General features: G+C 56.5%; 3 pseudogenes and 3 gene segments (V, D, J or C); 2 read left to right on the top strand and 4 right to left on the bottom strand.

Annotated features, from left to right (window-relative positions):
* Positions 1-1,447: 1,447 nt before the first annotated feature.
* On the bottom strand, positions 1,448-2,805 carry LOC148220438 (Ig heavy chain V region 6.96 pseudogene; annotated as a pseudogene). The gene is made up of 3 exons (XR_015798815.1): positions 2,751-2,805; positions 2,340-2,661; positions 1,448-1,520 (listed from the first exon to the last, which is right to left on the bottom strand). The product of XR_015798815.1 is annotated as an Ig heavy chain V region 6.96 pseudogene (transcript).
* A 327-nt stretch (positions 2,806-3,132) lies between these two features.
* LOC148220437 (immunoglobulin heavy variable 3-20-like) lies at positions 3,133-5,203 on the bottom strand. The segment is given in 4 exon segments: positions 3,133-3,246; positions 3,980-4,093; positions 4,716-5,059; positions 5,149-5,203. Coding segments are annotated over 4 exon segments (627 nt in total).
* A 1,780-nt stretch (positions 5,204-6,983) lies between these two features.
* Positions 6,984-7,654, top strand: LOC148220436 (immunoglobulin heavy variable 3-23 pseudogene; annotated as a pseudogene). Its single transcript, XR_015798814.1, has 2 exons — positions 6,984-7,038; positions 7,128-7,654. The product of XR_015798814.1 is annotated as an immunoglobulin heavy variable 3-23 pseudogene (transcript).
* A 9,398-nt stretch (positions 7,655-17,052) lies between these two features.
* LOC148220435 (Ig heavy chain V region 3-like) lies at positions 17,053-18,341 on the bottom strand. The segment is given in 4 exon segments: positions 17,053-17,132; positions 17,350-17,715; positions 17,805-17,911; positions 18,274-18,341. Coding segments are annotated over 4 exon segments (621 nt in total).
* Positions 18,342-21,107: 2,766 nt separating this feature from the next.
* Positions 21,108-21,691, bottom strand: LOC148220434 (immunoglobulin heavy variable 3-23-like). The segment is given in 2 exon segments: positions 21,108-21,547; positions 21,637-21,691. Coding segments are annotated over 2 exon segments (495 nt in total).
* Positions 21,692-23,108: 1,417 nt separating this feature from the next.
* Positions 23,109-23,747, top strand: LOC148220433 (Ig heavy chain V region 914 pseudogene; annotated as a pseudogene). Its single transcript, XR_015798813.1, has 3 exons — positions 23,109-23,163; positions 23,253-23,600; positions 23,653-23,747. The product of XR_015798813.1 is annotated as an Ig heavy chain V region 914 pseudogene (transcript).
* Positions 23,748-23,827: the final 80 nt, after the last annotated feature.

Genomic DNA, 23,827 nt, shown 5'->3' with positions numbered 1-23,827 from the left:
ACCACAGCGACCATGACCAGCACCAGGGACAATAGCCCAACCAGCACCACTCTCAGCATCTTTGGCACAGAAATAAACGCCGGAATTCCTCGACCTTGAGGTCGTTCATGGTCAGCGTCACCGAGCTCTGCCCGTTGTCCTTGGAGATCCTGACCCGCCCCCGCACCGACGGAGAATATTCGGTGTAAGCACCATTGCTGTTGATCCCTGCCACGAATTCCAGTCCCTTCCCGGGTCTCTGACGGACCCACATCATGTGGGAACTCCCGAAATTGAATCCAGAGGCGCGGCAGAGCAGAGTCAGGGACGCCCCGGGGGGCTGGAGGTCCCCCCCGGACTCCAGCAGGGTCACGGCCGCCTCATCCCAGCCCCAAATCTTCACCGGGTCTGACCCAAACTCCTCTGGTTCTGCCTCAAATCCCCACCTGAGGTTTCCGGTGCCTTTAAACCCCCAAACCCTGCAATTAACCCCAATCCATTAATTAACTGGTTGCATTCCATGCCCCGATCCTGCTCCATTAATTTCCCAATTAACAGCGCATTAACAATCCCCCAAACCCCCCGGACCCCGAGCCCGGCACATCCCGGCCATGGCCTCGAGCTCCCTCCCGCTCCTCGCCCTCCTGGCCCTGCTGGCCCTGCCAGGTGGGTCCCGGGCGCCTCCGGAGCGCCACGCCCAGCCCGGGCCACGCCCGGATCCGGCGCCTCATCCCCATCTCCCCTTGTTCCCGCAGGGCTCCGGGCGGCCGTGACCCTGCTGGAGTCCGGGGGGGACCTCCAGCCCCCCGGGGCGTCTCTGGCCCTGGTGTACCGCGCCTCTGGATTCGATTTCGGGAGCCATGGAATCAGCTGGGCTCGACAGCGCCCCGGGAAGGCGCTGGAATTCGTCGCAGGGATCAACTTCAACAGTGGTTACACCAACCTCGGGCCGTCGGTGCGGGGCCGGTTCAGGATCTCCAGGGACAACGGGCAGAGCTCGGTGACGCTGACCATGAAGGACCTCAAGGACGAGGATTCCGGCGTTTATTTCTGTGCCAAATCTGCTGACGCTGGCCTTGGTGCTGGTTCTGCTGGTTATTCCGGTGCTGGTGGTCATTGTGTCGAAGCTTCTGGCCCTTTCTCTGTCACTGCGTCCTCACCCTTCTCCGAATCTGCCGAGACCGTTCCCCCAAATCCCAAATCTTGACCCCAACCTTGAACACTGACACCGAGTCTTTAGTGCGGGGCCCAAAGTTGAGCTTTACCTCAAACTTTTTAAGAACAAGGTTGGGATCAAGAGACGAGTGTTGAGGTCAGTGGTGAGGTGGTCACAACCTTGAAGGAATGGTCAAGAGTTGGGTCAAGGGTTGGGATTAGCACAGAAGGTCAGGGGGAGTGGAATGGGCTGGTACCGCCAGAGACCCGGGAAGGGATTGGAATTCGTCGCCGGGATCAACAGCAATGGTCGTTACACCGAGTACGCGCCGTCTGTCAAGGGCCGGTTCACGATCTCCAGGGACAACGGGCAGAGCTCGGTGACGCTGACCATGAAGGACCTCAAGGCCGAGGATTCCGGCGTTTATTTCTGTGCCAAACGCTTTAGCAGTGGCTGTTGTGCTGTTGATGGTGTTGCGGTTGGTTCTCATGGTGATGCCGGTCAAGGTCCAGAGGCCTCCCTGCTCGTCCCTAAATGTCCCAGAGTCCTCTGATGCTTCCATAAAATCCCAGCTCATGACCCAGTCCTGCCCCTTTGCCCCACATCTGCCTCATTTCCACCAACACCAACACCTGCCCCAAAACCCCCGTCTGGTTCTGCCCCAAAACTCGACCCCTTTCACCCCAAATCCCCACTTTGGGACTTAAGCTGCACTTGCACACCCAAACCTCAACTGCTGGCCCCAAAGCTCGGCCCTTTGGGCACTTTTGGGGGCCAAGGTTGGGCTTTAGAGCCAAGAGTTGAATTTGGGGGTCGATCTGGTCAATCCATGCAACACATGACTCCAAAATCGTTCAAAATCCCATCGGTGACCGTGTGCTGACAACCAACAATCGAGAGGTTGGGAGGGACGGGCTGGGATTTGGGGCAAAAATGGCACTGCTGGAGAGAAAGGGCAGAGTTAGAGGCCACGGGTGAAGGTTTGGGGCCAACGGTTGAGGTTTGGAGCAGAGCCAAGCGATGGTTTGGGGTCAGTGGTGACCATTGGTAGAAATGGGGGAGATTGGGGACAAAGGGGCAGGACTGGGGAATGGGGTGAAAGCTGGAGGGAGAGTCTGGGGACAATTGGGGACAGGAGGGGATGGGGTGAAGAGAACGAAGCCAAAAACCAACAAGACCAGCAGCCCAAGCAGCATAAGCATACCAACTACTATCAGCATTCCTTGCACAGAAATAAACGCCGGAATCCTCGTCCTTGAGGTCCTTCATGGTCAGCGTCACCGAGCTCTGCCCGTTGTCCCTGGAGATCCTGAACCGGCCCTTGACAGACGGCGCGTAGGAGGTGTAATCACCATCAGTGTTGATCCCTGCGACGCCTTCCAGTCCCTTTCCGGGTCTCTGGCGGACCCAGAACATGTCGTGGCTCCGGAAATTGAATCCAGACCCACGGCAGAGCAGAGTCAGGGACCCCCCGGGGGGCTGGAGGTCCCCCCCGGACTCCAGCAGGGTCACGGCCGCCCGGAGCCCTGCGGGAACAAGGGGAGATGGGGATGAGGCGCCGGATCCGGGCGTGGCCCGGGCTGGGCGTGGCGCTCCGGAGGCGCCCGGGACCCACCTGGCAGGGCCAGCAGGGCCAGGAGGGCGAGGAGCGGGAGGGAGCTCGAGGCCATGGCCGGGATGTGCCGGGCTCGGGGTCCGGGGGGTTTGGGGGATTGTTAATGCGCGGTTAATTGGGAAATTAATGGAGCAGTAGCAGGGCATGGCATGTAATTAGTTCATTAACGGATTGGGGTTAATTGCCGGGTTTGGGGGTTTTAAAGGACCAAAATAGTCAGGTGGGGATTTGAGCCCAAACCAGAGGAGTTTGGGTCAGAACCGGTGAAGATTTGGGGCTGGGATGAGGCGGCCGTGACCCTGCTGGAGTCCGGGGGGGACCTCCAGCCCCCCGGGGGGTCCCTGACTCTGCTCTGCCGTGGGTCTGGATTCAATTTCGGGAATTATGGAATGATCTGGACCCGCGACAGGCCCGGGAAGGGACTGGAATGGGTCGCAGGGATTGACAATGATGGATACACCCGGTACCCGCCATCGCTCAAGGGCCGGTTCACGATCTCCAGGAACAACGGGCAGAGCTCGGTGACGCTGACCATGAAGGACCTCAAGGCCGAGGATTCCGGCGTTTATTTCTGTGCCAAAGATGCTTATGGTGCTAATGGTGCTGCTGCTCATTACATTGATCATTTCTTTCCTGTCCCCATCACCAGGTCCCCACCTGTCCCCAAATGTCCCCAAATGTCCCCAGACCCTTCCCCCAAACCCCAACCCTTGACCCCGTTCCTGTCCCCGTGTCCCAGCCCAGAACTGGCTCTGCCCCAAATCTCCCCCCTGACCCCGATCCCCGCTCTTGGCCCCACGTCCTGACCCTCGGGGCCAATTTTTGGGGGGATCCCCCAGGGTTTGGTGCCCGCAGGGGAGGTTTTGGTGCCGCCGGCTGAGATTTGGGGGGACCCAGCGCAATCCTCGGCCACGGCTGAAGGGAGCGGAAATCTGGGGTGAAAGGCTGAGATTTGGGACAACTGGTCCAGGCTGGGGGGAAAGTCGAGAGCTGGGGCAGGGCTGGAGGAGTTTGGGGCAGAAGGGCCGAGATGGGAGGGGAAAGGGCTGGGATTTGGGGGAGGGACGTGGGAATTTGGGGAAATTTGGGGGAACCAGAAATGGGGGCTTGGGATCAGGACTGGCGTCGTCAATCCAAGCAACAGCAGTAGTACCACTACCATCAGCAGCCTTGGCACAGAAATAAACGCCGGAATCCTCGGCCTTGAGGTCCTTCATGGTCAGCGTCACCGAGCTCTGCCCGTTGTCCCTGGAGATCGAGAACCGGCCCTTGACAGACGGCGCGTAACCGGTGCTGCCACCACTGCTGATACTTGCGACGAATTCCAGCGCCTTCCCGGGTCTCTGGCGGATCCAGAACATGGTGACACTCCCGAAATTGAATCCAGAGCCGCGGCACACCAGGGCCAGGGACCCCCCGGGGGGCTGGAGGTCCCCCCCGGACTCCAGCAGGGTCACGGCCGCCCGGAGCCCTGCGGGAACAAGGGGAGATGGGGATGGGAAAAGCTCCAACCATTGACCCCAAATCCCTTCTCTGCTCCCCCGACACCGCAGGGGAGGCAAAGCTCTCTGTGCCATTCCCTGTGGCTCGTGCCAAAGCCGTTTATTGCTCCTCTGACCACATTCAGCATTGATCTGGGATTTCACAGTGTCCCGCTATTGGTTGCCTGATCGCTCCATCTCATTGCTCGGTGTCCTTTGCTCGCGGTGACGTCCCCGTGTTCCGACAGCGACTTTCTGCTTCTTCTTCTCTTCTTCCAACCTTCCTGCCAAGGGTGGGGTTTGGGGGCAGGACCAGGCGAGCATTGGGGGTCAGTGGTGACCGTTGGTGCAAACGGGGGAGAGTGGGGACAGCGGGAGGGGATTGGGGCACGGGGTGAGAGTTGGGGTAAAAATCAGGGGTTTGGGGTCCCGACGATGATGGTGGAGCAAAAACCGGGGGCTGGAGGCTCTCAGCAGCACTGACAACATAAGCACTACCAGCCCAACAACTAAAACAGAAAGCTCTGGCACAGAAATAAACGCCGGAATCCTCGGCCTTGAGGTCGTTCATGGTCAGCGTCACCGAGCTCTGCCCGTTGTCCCTGGAGATCCTGAACCGGCCCTTGACAGACGGCGCGTAGCCAGTGCTGCCACCATTGCTGTTGATCTCTGCGACCCATTCCAGTCCCTTTCCGGATCTCTGGCGGATCCAGAACATTCTGAAATCCCCGAAATTGAATCCAGAGGCGCGGCACACCAGGGCCAGGGACCCCCCGGGGGGCTGGAGGTCCCCCCCGGACTCCAGCAGGGTCACGGCCGCCCGGAGCCCTGCGGGAACAAGGGGAGATGGGGATGAGGCGCCGGATCCGGGCGTGGCCCGGGCTGGGCGTGGCGCTCCGGAGGCGCCCGGGACCCACCTGGCAGGGCCAGCAGGGCCAGGAGGGCGAGGAGCGGGAGGGAGCTCGAGGCCATGGCCGGGATGTGCCGGGCTCGGGGTTTTTGGGGATTTTGGGGTCGTTAACGCGCTGTTAATGGGGAAATTTAGGGAGCTGGGACACGGCATGGAGTGCAATCAATATTAAAATGGTTTGGGGTTAATTGCAGGGTTTGAGGGTGTAAGGGTCAGTCCGAAGTTCCCCTCGATTTTGCCTCCCGACCGTCACAAGGAGACCTCGAGGACCCCACCCAGGCTGACTCCCAACAATGGTTTCCTGGCCGGGCCAAGGTGGATGCTCGTGACTGTGTGCTGGTGTATTGTGTTCACTGGACTGTGCTGTTGTGGCACCAACCAGAGGTTGTGTTGTACCAACTGAGGACTGCTTGACCGTACCTGTCTCCTGCAGCACCACACAATGGTCCATAAATCTTCCCAGCTCTTGGCCAGAGGCCACTCGCTTTGGAGAAGGACTATAAAAGAGCGACCCTCTGGAAAAGACCCTTTGAGATCTCTCCACTGATGAAGACCCCCTGGAGAAGACCCCTGAGATCTCCCCACGGACGAGGACTCGTCTATGGGATGACCCGTGAGGACGCCCGTCTCGTCTGTTGGTAGCTATTCTCCCATCCCTTCCTTTCCTTCCCCTTTCCCTATCCTGTACCTCTCCCCTTTACCGTAACTGAATTGTTGGCATTTGATGAAATGCATCGCTGTTGTTGAATAAACTGATTTTCTGTTGTTGAATAAACTGATTTTGTCCCCTGCATTTTGCCTGTTTGCACCTTTGAGACCAAAAGAACCATCACGACCCCCGCTCTGCATTAATAGCGGATCGTGACACAGGGTCACCGTCAGAACCAGCAGCACCAAACCCAGCACCAAACCCAGAGGCAAAACCCAGCACTAAGCCAGCACCAAACCCAGCACCACAAACCAATTCACAGCTTCAACTGCAAACAGATTTGGAGCAGAAATCGGCGCCGGAATCCTCATCCTGGAGGTTGGGATGGGGATGGGAAAAGCTCCAACCCCTGACCCAACTCTTGCCCGTTCCCCCAGGGCTGTGACCACCTCAGCCCAGACCCCAACACTCGGCCATTGATCCCAACCTTGTTATAAAATATTTGCTCTGAAGCTCAACTTGGGACCGGCACTAAAAACTCAGGGTCAGCGTTCACGATCAGGATCAAGGATTGGGATTTGGGGGAAAGGTCTGGGGACGTGTGGGGATATGAAGGGAAGTGATGACGGGGACGTGTCCAAATCCATCAACATAATTAGCACAACCAGCACCAGCACCAGCACATTTGGCACAGAAATAAACGCCGGAATCCTCGGCCTTGAGGTCCTTCATGGTCAGCGTCACCGAGCTCTGCCCGTTGTCCCTGGAGATCGAGAATCGGCCCTTGACAGACGGCGCGTAGAAGGTGCTGCCACCATTGCTGATCCCTGCGAGCCATTCCAGCCCCTTCCCGGGTCTCTGACGGTACCAGGCCATTCCGAAATTCCCGAAGGTGAATCCAGAGCCGCGGCAGAGCAGAGTCAGGGACCCCCCGGGGGGCTGGAGGTCCCCCCCGGACTCCAGCAGGGTCACGGCCGCCTCATCCCAGCCCCAAATCTTCACCGCTTCTGACCCAAACTCCTCTGGTTCTGCCTCAAAATTCCACCTGATATCTCCCAAACCCTGCAATGTACTCCGATCTATTCAGTAATTAATGGCACACCTCCCCCTCGTCTTCCTCCATTAATTTCCCAATTAACAGCCCGTTAACGACCCCCAAACCCCCCGGACCCCGGGCCCGGCACATCCCGGCCATGGCCTCGAGCTCCCTCCCGCTCCTCGCCCTCCTGGCCCTGCTGGCCCTGCCAGGTGGGTCCCGGGCGCCTCCGGAGCGCCACGCCCAGCCCGGGCCACGCCCGGATCCGGCGCCTCATCCCCATCTCCCCTTGTTCCCGCAGGGCTCCGGGCGGCCGTGACCCTGCTGGAGTCCGGGGGGGACCTCCAGCCCCCCGGGGGGTCCCTGACTCTGCTCTGCCGTGGCTCTGGATTCGATTTCGGGAAGTTTGGAATGGGCTGGTACCGCCAGAGGCCCGGGAAGGGGCTGGAATGGCTCGCAGGGATCAGCAATGGTGGCAGCACCTGGTACGCGCCGTCTGTCAAGGGCCGATTCACGATCTCCAGGGACAACGGGCAGAGCTCGGTGACGCTGACCATGAAGGACCTCAAGGACGAGGATTCCGGCGTTTATTTCTGTGCCAAATCTGCTTACAGTTGTTGTGCGTATGCTTCTGAAATTGATGATTTTGGCCATGTCCCCATCACCATCACTCGATCCCCAGCTGTCCCCAAATGTCCCCAGACCCTTCCCCCAACTCTCACCCCTTCCCCAGTCCTGTCCCTTTGTCCCCAGTCTCCCCCGTTTGCCCCCAGGGTCTCCACTGACCCCAAATCCTCGCCTGGTTCCCCCCAAAACCCAACTCAGTAACTCCAAAATTCCGGGATTTCGGCAAAGGCTCCGGCCCGGCCCCAGATCCGGCACCGAACCGCTTCTGCCGGCGACGGCTCCGCGCCAGCTCGGCCAATCAGGGCCGGGGGAGCCGGGGGAGATTTGGGGGAAATGGTGAAAATTGCGGGGAAATCGAGAGTTGGGGCAAGGATGGAGGAGATTGGGGGACAAGGTGAAGGATTGGGTCAAGTGTTGGGATTTGGGGATGGATTTTTGGACAGGAGGGAATCCAGGAATTGGGGCACAGGCAACAACCACCATCGTCACCAAATGCCAGAGCACCAGCAGAGTAACTGTAACCACTGCTGTGACATCTGGCACAGAAATAAAATGTGGGGTGAAAGGCTGAGATTTGGGACAAATGGTCCAGGCTGGGGGGAAAGTCGAGAGCTGGGGCAGGGCTGGAGGAGTTTGGGGCAGAAGGGCCGAGATGGGAGGGGAAAGGGCTGGGATTTGGGGGAGGAAAGTGGGAATTTGGGGATATTGGGGGGAACCAGAAATGGGGGCTTGGGATCGTGACTGGCGTCAATACCATAAACAGCAGCAGCAGGAGGAGCAGCATAATAATAGTAAACACAACCACTGGTGTAACATTTGGCACAGAAATAAACGCCGGAATCCTCGTCCTTGAGGTCCTTCATGGTCAGCGTCACCGAGCTCTGCCCGTTGTCCCTGGAGATCGTGAACCGGCCCTTGACAGACGGCGCGTAGATGGTGCTGCCACCACTGTCAATTTGTGCTACGAATTCCAGCCCCTTCCCGGGTCTCTGGCGGATCCAGAACATGGCGAAATCCTTGAAGGTGAATCCAGAGGCGCGGCAGAGCAGAGTCAGGGACCCCCCGGGGGGGCTGGAGGTCCCCCCCGGACTCCAGCAGGGTCACGGCCGCCCGGAGCCCTGCGGGAACAAGGGGAGATGGGGATGAGGCGCCGGATCCGGGCGTGGCCCGGGCTGGGCGTGGCGCTCCGGAGGCGCCCGGGACCCACCTGGCAGGGCCAGCAGGGCCAGGAGGGCGAGGAGCGGGAGGGAGCTCGAGGCCATGGCCGGGATGTGCCGGGCTCGGGGTCCGGGGGGTTTGGGGGATTGTTAATGAGCGGTTAATTGGGAAATTAATGGAGGAATGCCAGGGGCAGGTGTGCCGTTAATTACTGAATAGATCGGAGTAAATTGTAGGGTTTGGGGGATTTAATGACACTGGAAATATCAGGTGGGGATTTGAGCCCGAACCAGAGGAGTTTGGGTCAGAAGCGGTGAAGATTTGGGGCTGGGATGAGGCGGCCGTGACCCTGCTGGAGTCCGGGGGGGACCTCCAGCCCCCCGGGGGGGTCCCTGACTCTGCTCTGCCGCGCCTCTGGATTCAATTCCGGGAGTTCCCACATGGCCTGGGTCCGTCAGAGCCCCGGGAAGGGGCTGGAATGGGTTGCGAGTATCCACAGCAATGATGGCAGCACCCGGCCCTGCTCTATTGATTGCCCAATTAATGGCCCCTTAATGGCCCTGCAATTAACCCTGATCTCCTCATTAATTAATGGCACACCCGCACCTGGAACTCCTCCCTCCATCGCCCAATTAACGGCGGTTAATTAACGCTGCAATTAACCCCGGTGGGTTCATTAATGAATTTGACAATTCCGTGTCACTTCACCATTTATTGCTGGAGTGGCTGCTCATTGAAAACGGCGCAATTAACCCGGATCGATTAATTAATTAATTAATTAATTAATTAATTAAGGGCGCAGCTCCGTCTGGTCAAGGGCGGGGTCGGGACCTGCAGAGCTGAGCCTGAACAACCTCAGGGACGAGGATTCTGATGGAATTAATTGGAATTAATTAACTGGAATTAATTTGAATCGGATTGAATCGGTTGTAATCACTTTGAATCAGTTTGAATCGGTTTGAATCAGTTTGAGTTAATTTGAATTAATTTGAATCAATCTGAAGCCATTTAAATCAGTTTGAATTAATTTTAATGTGTTTTAATCCGTTTGAATTTATTTGAATCAGTTTGAATCACTTTTAATCATTTTTAATCAGTTTGAATTAATTTGAATCTGTTTCCTAGGGGGCCCCATTGGGCAATCGCCAATGCCTGCGATCGATTATATCGGCGATCGATTGATCGCGATTGCCGATCGATTAGATCGATAATCGATTGATCGCGACTGCCGATCGATTAGCTCGGCGATCGATTGGTAATGCCTGCCGATCGATTAGATCGATAATCGATTGATCGCGACTGCCGATCGATTAGATCGATAATCGATTGCTAATGCCTGCGATCGATTAGATCGGCGATCGATTGCTAATGCCTGCCGATCGATTAGATCGGCGATCGATTGCTAATGCCTGCCGATCGATTAGATCGGTGATCGATTACTGATGCACACCTTGCTCACTCGTGCACATTAATTACAGTCTAATTAACATTAAGCAGCACAATAGCTGCGCACTAATCACACTCTAATTACACACTAATTACTCACATTACACACTAATTACACACTAATTACTTACATTATGCACTAATTACACACTAATCACACACTAATTACACACTAATTACTCACATTACACACCAATTACACACTAATTACTCACATTAGACACTAATTACACACCAATTACTCACATTACACACCAATTACACACTAATTACACACCAATTACTCACATTACACGCCAATTACACACTAATTACTCACATTACACACTAATTACACACCAGTTACTCACATTACACACCAATTACACATTCCTTACACACTAATTAGCACTCCAATTAGCACACCCATGACACTCTCATACTCAATTATTATCCCCACTGAATTAATTATTATCCCCAGATCCGGCACCGAACGGCGCCAGCTCGGCCAATCAGGGCCGGGGGAGCCGGGGCAGATTTGGGGGAAATGGTGAAAATTGGGGGGAATCGAGAGCTGGGGCAAGGATGGAGGAGATTGGGGGACAAGGTGAAGGATTGGGTCAAGTGTTGGGATTTGGGGATGGATTTTTGGACAGGAGGGAATCCAGGAATTGGGGCACAGGCAACAACCACCATGGTCACCAAATGCCAGAGCAGCAGCAGAGTAACTGTAACCACTGCTGTGACATCTGGCACAGAAATAAAATGTGGGGTGAAAGGCTGAGATTTGGGACAAATGGTCCAGGCTGGGGGGAAAGTCGAGAGCTGGGGCAGGGCTGGAGGAGTTTGGGGCAGAAGGGCCGAGATGGGAGGGGAAAGGGCTGGGATTTGGGGGAGGAAATTGGGAATTTGGGGAAATTTGGGGCAACCAGAAATGGGGGCTTGGGATCAGGACTGGTGTCGTCAATCCAAGCACCAGCAGCAGGAGCACCAGTACCATCATCCTTGGCACAGAAATAAACGCCGGAATCGTCGGCCTTGAGGTCGTTCATGGTCAGCGTCACCGAGCTCTGCCCGTTGTCCCTGGAGATCCTGAACCGGCCCCGCACGGACGCCGCGTACGCGGTGTCAGCGCCATTGCCGGCGATCGCTGCGATGAATTCCAGCCCCTTCCCAGGGCTCTGCAGAACCCATCTCATTTCATAACTCCCAAAACTGAACCCAGACCCGCGGCACACCAGGGCCAGCGACGCCCCGGGGGGCTGGAGGTCCCCCCCGGACTCCAGCAGGGTCACGGCTGCCCGGAGCCCTGCGGGAACAAGGATCTGTGATTGGACATTTAACCCCAACATGGGAATGGACTGGAGATGATTCAAGCCGGGCTCCTCCAGTCCCGAGGTGAATCCTCTGAAGGGCTTTTAATAAATCCCCAATTTATTCCTTTCACTCTGCCCAGCCTCAGCTCAGGGAGCTTCTCCAGGATCCACCTGAGCTTCTGCATCCCCATCTCCGCTTGTTCCCGCAGGGCTCCGGGCGGCCGTGACCCTGCTGGAGTCCGGGGGGGACCTCCAGCCCCCCGGGGGGTCCCTGACTCTGCTCTGCCGTGGGTCCGGGTTCACGTTCGGGGTTTTGCAATGGGCTGGATGCCCCAGAGCCCCGGAAGGGAATGGAATGGGTCGCAGAGATCAGCAATGATGGTGGCACCACCCAGTCTGCGCCGTTGATGCGGGGCCGGTTCAGGATCTCCAGGGACAACGGGCAGAGCTCGGTGACGCTGACCATGAACGACCTCAAGGACGAGGATTCCGGCGTTTATTTCTGTGCCAAACGTTATAACAGTTATGGTGCTGCTCCTGGTGTTTCCATCCACCCTAAATGTCCCCAAATGTCCCCAGCCCCTCCCCTCAGCCCCACACCCGGCTCTTGGCCATTAATCCCAACCTTGCCCTGCTCTGCTCCCCGATCCTAACCGCTGACCCCAAACCACAACTGCCGACCCCAAAACTCGTCGTTGTTCTGCAGAGCTTTGCCCTGAGCTGGAGATCTGAGTCAGCGCTGGGGGTCGGTGTCAGCCATGGCTGCTTCGGCCCAACACCGCCGATTTGGGGCGACCTGGCTGAGTTCTGGGCAAGTGATCACCTTGGAGGGTCAAGGTCCAGTTCAGGAACCAAAATGGTCCCAACTGGGAGCCAGAGAATGAGAACTGGGGGCAGGATCTGAGGCACAGGAACAGGCTGGGACCCAGTGACTGAGACGAGGAACAGGAGCAGCAGCAACAGCCCAAGCACCACCAGTGTCACCAGCCTTGGCACAGAAATAAACGCCGGAATCCTCGACCTTGAGGTCGTTCATGGTCAGCGTCACCGAGCTCTGCCCGTTGTCAGTGGCCATTGTAAACCGGCCCTTGACCGATGACGAGTAGAAGGTGTTGCCACTTTTCCGGCTCACCCTCGCGACAACTTCCAATCCCTTCCCGTGTCTCTGGCGGATCCATCCCAACGCGAATTTTGTAAAATTGAATCCAGAGGCGCGGCAGAGCAGAGTCAGGGACCCCCCGGGGGGCTGGAGGTCCCCCCCGGACTCCAGCAGGGTCACGGCCGCCCGGAGCCCTGCGGGAACAAGGGGAGATGGGGATGAGGCGCCGGATCCGGGCGTGGCCCGGGCTGGGCGTGGCGCTCCGGAGGCGCCCGGGACCCACCTGGCAGGGCCAGCAGGGCCAGGAGGGCGAGGAGCGGGAGGGAGCTCGAGGCCATGGCCGGGATGTGCCGGGCTCGGGGTCCGGGGGGTTTGGGGGTCGTTAACGGGCTGTTAATTGGGAAATTAATGGAGCAGGTTCGGGGCATAGAATGCAACCAGTTAATTAATGGATTGAGGTTAATTGCGGGGTTTGCGGGTTTAAAGGCACCGGAAACCTCAGGTGGGGATTTGAGCCCGAACCAGAGGAGTTTGGGTCAGAAGCGGTGAAGATTTGGGGCTGGGATGAGGCGGCCGTGACCCTGCTGGAGTCCGGGGGGGACCTCCAGCCCCCCGGGGGGTCCCTGACTCTGCTCTGCCGCGCCTCTGGATTCAATTTCGGGAATTCCTACATTGGCTGGGTTCGACAGAGCCCCAGGAAGTCGCTGGAATTCGTCGCGCTGATCAGCAGTGATGGTGGCAGCACCTGGTACCTGCCGTCGGTGCGGGGCCGGTTCAGGATCTCCAGGGACAACGGGCAGAGCTCGGTGACGCTGACCATGAACGGCCTCAAGGCCGAGGATTCCGCCGTTTATTTCTGTGTCACATACCCTGCTGGTGGTGCTGGTTCTTTTGATGCCGACCCTTTCGGCCCTGTCCTTGTCACCATGTCACTTCCTGTCCCCAAAACCATCACTTGATTCTGACGTTGAACACTGATGGCAAGTCTGTCGAGCTGGACCTGAATTTGAATTTTGAATCTTTATCATTTTCTTTCAATCTGTTGGAATCTCTTTCCTTGTAGGATGCCATTGGGAGGTATCTTCCCAAATTTACCCGAAATCCGAACAAATAAAGGGTTGGGAATTTGGGGGAGGGTCTGGGGACAGGTCGGGACAGGTGGTGAGGGCGTGATGGAGATGGGGTCAAAAACACCAAGATGGCTGGGCGTGGTGCTCCGGAGGCACCCGGGACCCACCTGGCAGGGACAGGAGGGGCAGGAGGGGCAGGAGGGGCAGGGGGAGGGGCCGGATTCACCATCTGGGGACAGCAGTCGGGATCTGGGGTCAGGGGTTGGAGCTTTTCCCATCCCCATCTGCCCTTGTTCCCGCAGGGCTCCGGGCGGCCGTGACCCTGCTGGAGTCCGGGGGGGACCTCCAGCCCCCCGGGGGGTCCCTGACTCTGCTCTGCCGTGGGTCCGGGTTCACGTTCGGGGGTTTTGCAATGGCCGGGGTGCCCCAGAGCCCCGGAAGGGAATGGAATGGGTCGCAGAGATCAGCAATGATGGTGGCACCACCCAGTCTGCGCCGTTGATGCGGGGCCGGTTCAGGATCTCCAGGGACAACGGGCAGAGCTCGGTGACGCTGACCATGAACGACCTCAAGGTCGAGGATTCCGGCGTTTATTTCTGTGCCAAATGTTCCAGCTGGGTTTGGAATGGTTATGCTGGTGCTGGATTTGGTGACGATGCCGGTTTTGGAGCAAGGCCTCCATTACTGTGTCCCCAAAAGTCCCCAAAATCCCCAAATCCTTCCCCAAATCCCAACCATTGATCTCAACCCTCTCCCTCTCGCCCCTTCTCCTCCATCCTTGCCCCACCTCTCGATTCCCCCCAATTTTCACCATTTCCCCCAAATCTCCCCCGGCTCCCCCGGCCCTGATTGGCCGAGCTGGCGCCGTTCGGTGCCGGATCTGGGGATAATAATTAATTCAGTGGGGATAATAATTGAGTATGAGAGTGTCATGAGTGTGCTAATTGGAGTGCTAATTAGTGTGTAAGGAATGTGTAATTGCTGTGTAATGTGAGTAATTGGTGTGTAATTAGTGTGTAATGTGAGTTATTGGCGTATAATTAGTGTGCAAATAGTGTCTAATGTGAGTAATTAGTGTGTAATTGGTGTGTAATGTGAGTAATTAGTGTGTAATTAGTGTGTGATTGGTGTGTAATGTGAGTAATTGGTGTGTAATTAGTGTGTAATTAGTGTGTAATGTGAGTAATTGGTGTATAATTAGTGTGCAAATAGTGTCTAATGTGAGTAATTAGTGTGTAATTGGTGTGTAATGTGAGTAATTAGTGTGTAATTAGTGTGTGATTCGTGTGTAATTAGTGCATAATGTAAGTAATTGGTGTGTAATTAGTGTGTAATGTGAGTAATTAGTGTGTAATTAGAGTGTGATTAGTGCGCAGCTATTGTGCTGCTTAATGTTAATTAGACTGTAATTAATGTGCACGAGTGAGCAAGGTGTGCATCAGTAATCGATCGCCGATCTAATCGATCGGCAGGCATTAGCAATCGATTATCGATCTAATCGATCGGCAGGCATCACCAATCGATTATCGATCTAATCGATCGGCAGGCATCACCAATCGATCGCCGATCTAATCGATCGCAGGCATTAGCAATCGATCGCCGATCTAATCGATCGCAGGCATTAGCAATCGATTATCGATCTAATCGATCGGCAGGCATTAGCAATCGATCGCCGATCTAATCGATTGGCAGGCATTAGCAATCGATCGCCGATCTAATCGATCGCAGGCATCACCAATCGATCGCCGATCTAATCGATCGCAGGCATTAGCGATCGATCGCCGATCTAATCGATCGGCAGTCGCGATCAATCGATTATCGATCTAATCGATCGGCAATCGCGATCAATCGATCGCCGATATAATCGATCGCAGGCATTGGCGATTGCCCAATGGGGCCCCCCTAGGAAACAGATTCAAATTAATTCAAACGGATTAAAAATGATTAAAAGTGATTCAAACAGATTCAAATAAATTCAAACTGATTTAAATGGCTTCAGATTGATTCAAATTAATTCAAATTAATTCAAACTGATTCAAACCGATTCAAACTGATTCAAAGTGATTACAACCGATTCAATCCGATTCAAATTAATTCCAGTTAATTAATTCCAATTAATTCCATCAGAATCCTCGTCCCTGAGGTTGTTCACGCTCAGCTCTGCAGGTCCCGACCCCGCCCTTGACCAGACGGAGCTGCGCCCTTAATTAATTAATTAATTAATGGATCCGGGTTAATTGCGCCGTTTTCAATGAGCAACCACTCCAGCAATAAATGGTGAAGTGACACGGAATTGTCAAATTCATTAATGAACCCACCGGCGTTAATTGCAGCGTTAATTAACCGCCATTAATTGGGCGATGGAGGGAGGAGTTCCAGGTGCGGGTGTGCCATTAATTAATGAGGAGATCAGGGTTAATTGCAGGGTCATTAAGGGGCCATTAATTGGGCAATCAATAGAGCAGGGCCGGGTGCTGCCATCATTGCTGTGGATACTCGCAACCCATTCCAGCCCCTTCCCGGGGCTCTGACGGACCCAGGCCATGTGGGAACTCCCGGAATTGAATCCAGAGGCGCGGCAGAGCAGAGTCAGGGACCCCCCGGGGGGCTGGAGGTCCCCCCCGGACTCCAGCAGGGTCACGGCCGCCTCATCCCAGCCCCAAATCTTCACCGCTTCTGACCCAAACTCCTCTGGTTCGGGCTCAAATCCCCACCTGAGGTTTCTGGTGCCTTTAAACCCCCAAACCCTGCAATTAACCCCGATCTATTAATTAATTAAAGGCACAGCTCTGCTGGCCTCCCCTCCATTGATTGCCCAATTAACGGCTGATAACAGCAGCAAATACCAGGGGAAATGCACAATTATCAGGAGAGAAAATTAAAAATAATGAAGATATGAATCAAGAAAAAGGTGATTAGGAAAATCTGGTTGATAAAAGTAATTTATCCTTCTATTGAATATTATTTACAGATGTTAATGAAAATGATGTACAATATAGTAGAAAATAACATTAAAAATCATTGAGCAACACTTACAGCACATAATAAAAAGAAGTAAGGAAAATAAATCAAACAATTCAAATAAAATCATTAAATCTCGAAAGTAGATTAAATTCCTTAAACCCTGAATTAAAATAGTCATACAAAGTAATGAAAATACATTCAATTTACTAGAAATTAAATAAATGAACACAAACCCCCCGGCTCGGGTTTATTTTTATTCAGGAGCCAGACCCGCCCCTTTGGGACTTCCCCAAAAGCCCCAAATTACCCCCGAATTTCGGGTTTCGATTTCGCTGCAGCTGCAGCTCTCAGCACCTGCTGGGGGCAGTAATTAGCGGAGAAAATGAGAGCCATTAGTGCTGATAATTAATTCCAGGCGAAAACAATTTTCCAGATTATTAGGAAGAATTAAATTGAATTGTTTTGTTTGTATCATTTTGATTTGTTACACATGTATCAGATCTATCACAAGGCTAATAATTACTGTTAAACAGAGTTGTAATTAAAGCCAATTTTTGGGGGGATCCCTCAGGGTTTGGTGCCCACAGGGGAGGTTTTGGTGCCGCCGGCTGAGATTTGGGGGGACCCAGCGCAATCCTCGGCCACGGCTGAAGGGAGCGGAAATCTGGGGTGAAAGGCTGAGATTTGGGACAAATGGTCCAGGCTGGGGGGAAAGTCGAGAGCTGGGGCAGGGCTGGAGGAGTTTGGGGCAGAAGGGCCGAGATGGGAGGGGAAAGGGCTGGGATTTGGGGGAGGAAAGTGGGAATTTGGGGAAATTTGGGGGAACCAGAAATGGGGGCTTGTGATCATGACTGGCGTCAATACCATAAACAGCACCAGCAGCAGCAGCAGCAGCAGCATAGTAACCCCAACCACTGCTGTAACATTTGGCACAGAAATAAACGCCGGAATCCTCGTCCTTGAGGTCCTTCATGGTCAGCGTCACCGAGCTCTGCCCGTTGTCCCTGGAGATCCTGAACCGGCCCTGCACAGACGGCGCGTAGGAGGTGTAAGCACCATTGCTGTAGATCCACGCAACGAATTCCAGCCCCTTCCCGGGTCTCTGACGGATCCAGTACATGTCGAAATTCCCGAAGGTAAATCCAGAGCCGCGGCAGAGCAGAGTCAGGGACCCCCCGGGGGGCTGGAGGTCCCCCCCGGACTCCAGCAGGGTCACGGCCGCCCGGAGCCCTGCGGGAACAAGGGGAGATGGGGATGAGGCGCCGGATCCGGGCGTGGCCCGGGCTGGGCGTGGCGCTCCGGAGGCGCCCGGGACCCACCTGGCAGGGCCAGCAGGGCCAGGAGGGCGAGGAGCGGGAGGGAGCTCGAGGCCATGGCCGGGATGTGCCGGGCTCGGGGTCCGGGGGTTTTGGGGGTCGTTAACGGGCTGTTAATTGGGAAATTAATGGAGCAGGGTCGGGGCATGGAATGCAACCAGTTAATGAATGAATTGGGGTTAATTGCAGGGTTTGGGGGTTTAAAGGCACCGGAAACTTCAGGTGGGGATTTGAGGCAGAACCAGAGGAGTTTGGGTCAGAAGCGGTGAAGATTTGGGGCTGGGATGAGGCGGCCGTGACCCTGCTGGAGTCCGGGGGGGACCTCCAGCCCCCCGGGGGGTCCCTGACTCTGCTCTGCCGCGTCTCCGGGTTTGATGTTGGAAGTGTTGTCATGTTCTGGATCCGCCAAAGACCCGGGAAGGGGCTGGAATTCGTTGGCAGTATCCGGACTGAGGGTTGGAGCTCCTGGTACGCGCCGTCTGTCAAGGGCCGGTTCTCGATCTCCAGGGACAACGGGCAGAGCTCGGTGACGCTGACCATGAACGACCTCAAGGTCGAGGATTCCGGCGTTTATTTCTGTGCCAAGGCTGCTGGTGCTGGTGGTGGTTATAGAGTTGATGCTTTTGGCCCCGTCCCCTCCTGTCCCCAAATGTCCCCAGACCCTTCCCCCAAACCCCAACCCTTGACCCCGTTCCTGTCCCCGTGTCCCAGCCCAGAACTGGCTCTGCCCCAAATCTCCCCCCTGACCCCGATCCCCACTCTTGGCCCCACGTCCTGACCCTCGAGGCCAATTTTTGGGGGAATCCATCCCTGTTTCCTGCTGACAGGGGAGGTTTGCTTCCAACATTAACTCAATTCAAAAACGCAGAAATTCCGGGATTTTGGCAAAGGCTCCGGACCGGCCCCAGATCCGGCACCGAACAACTTCTAGTCTGCCAATGGGGGCCGGGGGAGCTGGGGGAGATTTGGGGGAAATGGTGAAAATTTGGGGGAAATCGAGAGTTGGGGCAAGGATGTAGGAAAAGGGGCGAGAAGGAGAGGGTTGAGATCAATGGTTGGGATTTGAGGATTTGGGGGACTTTTGGGGACACAGTAATGGAGGCCTTGCTCCAAAACCGGCATCGTCACCAAATCCAGCACCAGCATTAGCACCCCAACTACTGCTGTAAGATTTGGCACAGAAATAAACGCCGGAATCCTCGGCCTTGAGGTCCTTCATGGTCAGCGTCACCGAGCTCTGCCCGTTGTCCCTGGAGATCCTGAACCGGCCCTTGACAGACGGCGCGTAGTTGGTGTAAGCACCATTGCTGTAGATCCCTGCGAGCCATTCCAGCGCCTTCCCGGGTCTCTGGCGGATCCAGTACATTACGAAACTCCCGAAATTGAATCCAGAGCCGCGGCAGAGCAGAGTCAGGGACCCCCCGGGGGGCTGGAGGTCCCCCCCGGACTCCAGCAGGGTCACGGCCGCCCGGAGCCCTGCGGGAACAAGGGGAGATGGGGATGCAGAAGCTCAGGTGGATCCTGGAGAAGCTCCCTGAGCTGAGCCTGGGCAGAGTGAAAGGAATAAATTGGGGATTTATTAAAAGCCCTTCAGAGAATTCACCTCGGGACTGCAGGAGCCCGGCTTGAATCATCTCCAGTCCATTTCCATGTTGGGGTTAAATGTCCAATCACAGATCCTTGTTCCCGCAGGGCTCCGGGCGGCCGTGACCCTGCTGGAGTCCGGGGGGGACCTCCAGCCCCCCGGGGGCTCCCTGACTCTGCTCTGCCGCGCGTCTGGATTCAATTTCGGGGATTTCAGAATGTTCTGGATCCGCCAGAGACCCGGGAAGGGCCTGGAATACGTCGCAAGTATCAACAGTGGTGGTGGCAACACCGACTACGCGCCGTCTGTCAAGGGCCGGTTCACGATCTCCAGGGACAACGGGCAGAGCTCGGTGACGCTGACCATGAACGACCTCAAGGACGAGGATTCCGGCGTTTATTTCTGTGCCAAAGCTTCCTGTTCTGGTTGTTGGGCTCGTGGTGGTCATGTTGTCGGTGCTGCTGAGAGCCTCCAGTCCCCGGTTTTTGCTCCACCATCATCGTTGGGACCCCAAACCCCTGATTTTTACCCCAACTCTCACCCCGTGCCCCAATCCCCTCCCGCTGTCCCCACTCTCCCCCGTTTGCACCAACGGTCACCACTGACCCCCAATGCTCGCCTGGTCCTGCCCCCAAACCCCACCCTTGGCAGGAAGGTTGGAAGAAGAGAAGAAGAAGCAGAAAGTCGCTGTCGGAACACGGGGACGTCACCGCGAGCAAATGACACCGAGCAATGAGATGGAGCGATCAGGCAACCAATAGCGGGACACTGTGAAATCCCAGATCAATGCTGAATGTGGTCAGAGGAGCAATAAACGGCTTTGGCACGAGCCACAGGGAATGGCACAGAGAGCTTTGCCTCCCCTGCGGTGTCGGGGGAGCAGAGAAGGGATTTGGGGTCAATGCTTGGAGCTTTTCCCATCCCCATCTCCCCTTGTTCCCGCAGGGCTCCGGGCGGCCGTGACCCTGCTGGAGTCCGGGGGGGACCTCCAGCCCCCCGGGGGGTCCCTGACTCTGCTCTGCCGCGGCTCCGGGTTTGATGTTGGAAGTGTTGTCATGTTCTGGATCCGCCAAAGACCCGGGAAGGGGCTGGAATTCGTTGGGAGTATCCGGACGGAGGGTTGGAGCTCCTGGTACGCGCCGTCTGTCAAGGGCCGGTTCAGGATCTCCAGGGACAACGGGCAGAGCTCGGTGACGCTGACCATGAAGGACCTCAAGGCCGAGGATTCCGGCGTTTATTTCTGTGCCAAACGTCCTGATGGTGCTGGTGGTGGTGGTGGTTATAGTGTTGATGCTTTTGGCCCCGTCCCCACCTGTCCCCAAATGCCCCAGACCCTTCCCCCAAACCCCAGCCCTTGACCCCGTTCCTGTCCCCGTGTCCCAGCCCAGAACTGGCTCTGCCCCAAATCTCCCCCCTGACCCCGATCCCCGCTCTTGGCCCCACGTCCTGACCCACGGGGCCAATTTTTGGGGGAATCCATCACTGTCTCCTGCTGGCAGGGGAGGTTTGGTTCCAACATTAACTCAATTCAAAAACGCAGAAATTCCGGGATTTTGGCAAAGGCTCCGGACCGACCCCTGATCCGGCACCGAACCGCTTCTGCTCTGTCAATGAGGGGCTGGGAGAGCCGGGGGAGATGTGGGGGAAATGGTGAAAATTTGGGGGAAATCGAGAGTTGGGGCAAGGATGGAGGAGAAGGGGCGAGAAGGAGAGGGTTGAGATCAATGGTTGGGATTTGGGGAAGGATTTGGGGATTTTGGGGACTTTTGGGGACACAGTAATGGGGGCCTTGCTCCAAAACCGGCATCGTCACCAAATCCAGCACCAGCATTAGCACCCCAACTACTGCTGTAACATTTGGCACAGAAATAAACGCCGGAATCCTCGTCCTTGAGGTCCTTCATGGTCAGCGTCACCGAGCTCTGCCCGTTGTCCCTGGAGATCGTGAACCGGCCCTTGACAGACGGCGCATAGTCGGTGCTGCCACCATTGCTGTAGATCTGTGCAACGAATTCCAATCCCTTCCCGGGCCTCTGGCGGACCCACATCATGCTGTAACTCCCGAAATTGAATCCAGACCCACGGCAGAGCAGAGTCAGGGACCCCCCGGGGGGCTGGAGGTCCCCCCCGGACTCCAGCAGGGTCACGGCCGCCCGGAGCCCTGCGGGAACAAGGGGAGATGGGGATGAGGCGCCGGATCCGGGCGTGGCCCGGGCTGGGCGTGGCGCTCCGGAGGCGCCCGGGACCCACCTGGCAGGGCCAGCAGGGCCAGGAGGGCGAGGAGCGGGAGGGAGCTCGAGGCCATGGCCGGGATGTGCCGGGCTCGGGGTCCGGGGGGTTTGGGGGATTGTTAATGAGCGGTTAATTGGGAAATTAATGGAGGAATGCCAGGGGCAGGTGTGCCATTAATTACTGAATAGATCGGAGTAAATTGCAGGGTTTGGGGGATTTAATGACACTGGAAATATCAGGTGGGGATTTGAGCCCGAACCAGAGGAGTTTGTTTCAGAAGCGGTGAAGATTTGGGGCTGGGATGAGGCGGCCGTGACCCTGCTGGAGTCCGGGGGGGACCTCCAGCCCCCCGGGGGGTCCCTGACTCTGCTCTGCCGTGCGTCCGGGTTCGATTTTGGCAGTCACCACCTGTTCTGGATCCGCCAGAGCCCCGGGAAGGGACTGGAATGGGTGGCAGGGATCCACACCAGCGGTCGTTACACCAACTACGCGCCGTCTGTCAAGGGCCGGTTCACGATCTCCAGGGACAACGGGCAGAGCTCGGTGACGCTGACCATGAAGGACCTCAAGGACGAGGATTCCGGCGTTTATTTCTGTGCCAAACACGCTGATGGTGCTTGGGCTGCTGATCATGCTGCCGATGGTTTTGGCCTTGTCACCGTCCCCAGACCCTGCCCCCAAATCCCAACTCTTCACCCTGGCCGTGAACCCTGGCCCCGAGTCTTCAGCACTGGGACCAAAGCTGAGTTTTGAATCAGTTTGAATCTGTTGGAATTGGAATCTGTTTCCTTCAGGGACCCCACTGGGACATCTCCCCCCACATTTCCCCTAAGCTCAAATAACAAAAGCATTGAAGTGTTGGGGTTTGGGGGACGGGCCTGGGGGGGAACGGGGACAGGGGGGGACGCGGTAACGAGCTAAAAAATACCAGCAAAATCTGACCAAGCACCATCAGCGTTTTTGGCACAGAAATAAACGCCGGAATCCTCGTCCTTGAGGTCCTTCATGGTCAGCGTCACCGAGCTCTGCCCGTTGTCCCTGGAGATCGTGAACCGGCCCCGCACCGACAGCGGGTAGTGGGTGTAATAACCGCTGTTGCCGATCCCTGACACGAATTCCAGCCCCTTCCCGGGGCTCTGGCGCATCCAGGTCATGTAGAAACTCCCGAAATCGAACCCGGAGGCGCGGCAGAGCAGAGTCAGGGACCCCCCTGGGGGCTGGAGGTCCCCCCCGGACTCCAGCAGGGTCACGGCCGCCTCATCCCAGCCCCAAATCTTCACCGCTTCTGACCCAAACTCCTCTGGTTCTGCCTCAAATCCCCACCTGAGGTTTCCGGTGCCGTTTAACCCCCAAACCCTGCAATTAACCCCGATCTATTTAATGTTTGAAGGCATTCCATGCCCCTGCCCCTGCTCCATTAATTTCCTAATTAACAGCCCCTTAACGACCCCCAAACCCCCCAAAATCCCCGAGCCCGGCACATCCCGGCCATGGCCTCGAGCTCCCTCCCGCTCCTCGCCCTCCTGGCCCTGCTGGCCCTGCCAGGTGGGTCCCGGGCGCCTCCGGAGCGCCACGCCCAGCCCGGGCCACGCCCGGATCCGGCGCCTCATCCCCATCTCCCCTTGTTCCCGCAGGGCTCCGGGCGGCCGTGACCCTGCTGGAGTCCGGGGGGGACCTCCAGCCCCCCGGGGGGTCCCTGACTCTGCTCTGCCGTGGGTCTGGATTCACGTTTGGAAGTTTCGGAATGTACTGGATCCGCCAGAGCCCCGGGAAGGCGCTGGAATACGTCGCAAGTATCAACAGTGGTGGTAGCGGCACCGAGTACGCGCCGTCTGTCAAGGGCCGGTTCTCGATCTCCAGGGACAACGGGCAGAGCTCGGTGACGCTGACCATGAACGACCTCAAGGACGAGGATTCCGGCGTTTATTTCTGTGCCAAACATGCTCACAGGGGTTATGGTGCTGCTGTTGCTTATGTTGATGGTTCGGCCCCATCCCCATCACCAGGTCCCCACCTGTCCCCAAATGTCCCCAGACCCTTCCCCCAAACCCCAACCCTTGACCCCGATATTGAATGCTGACCATGAGTCTTTGGTGCTGGGCCCAAATTTGGGCTCCCAAACTGTTTGAATCCGATTGAATCAGATTTAATCTGTTTCAGTCACTTTGAATCTGTTTCCCAGAGGGTCCCATTGGGAGCTGTCATCCCA

The sequence above is a fragment of the Sturnus vulgaris genome, chromosome 39 (genome assembly GCF_052056855.1).
Source record: "Sturnus vulgaris isolate bStuVul1 chromosome 39, bStuVul1.hap1, whole genome shotgun sequence".
NCBI classification, from domain to species: Eukaryota; Metazoa; Chordata; class Aves; order Passeriformes; family Sturnidae; genus Sturnus; species Sturnus vulgaris.
The sequence above is the reverse complement of the archived record's forward strand: the minus strand, read 5'-3'. Positions and strand labels throughout refer to the sequence as shown.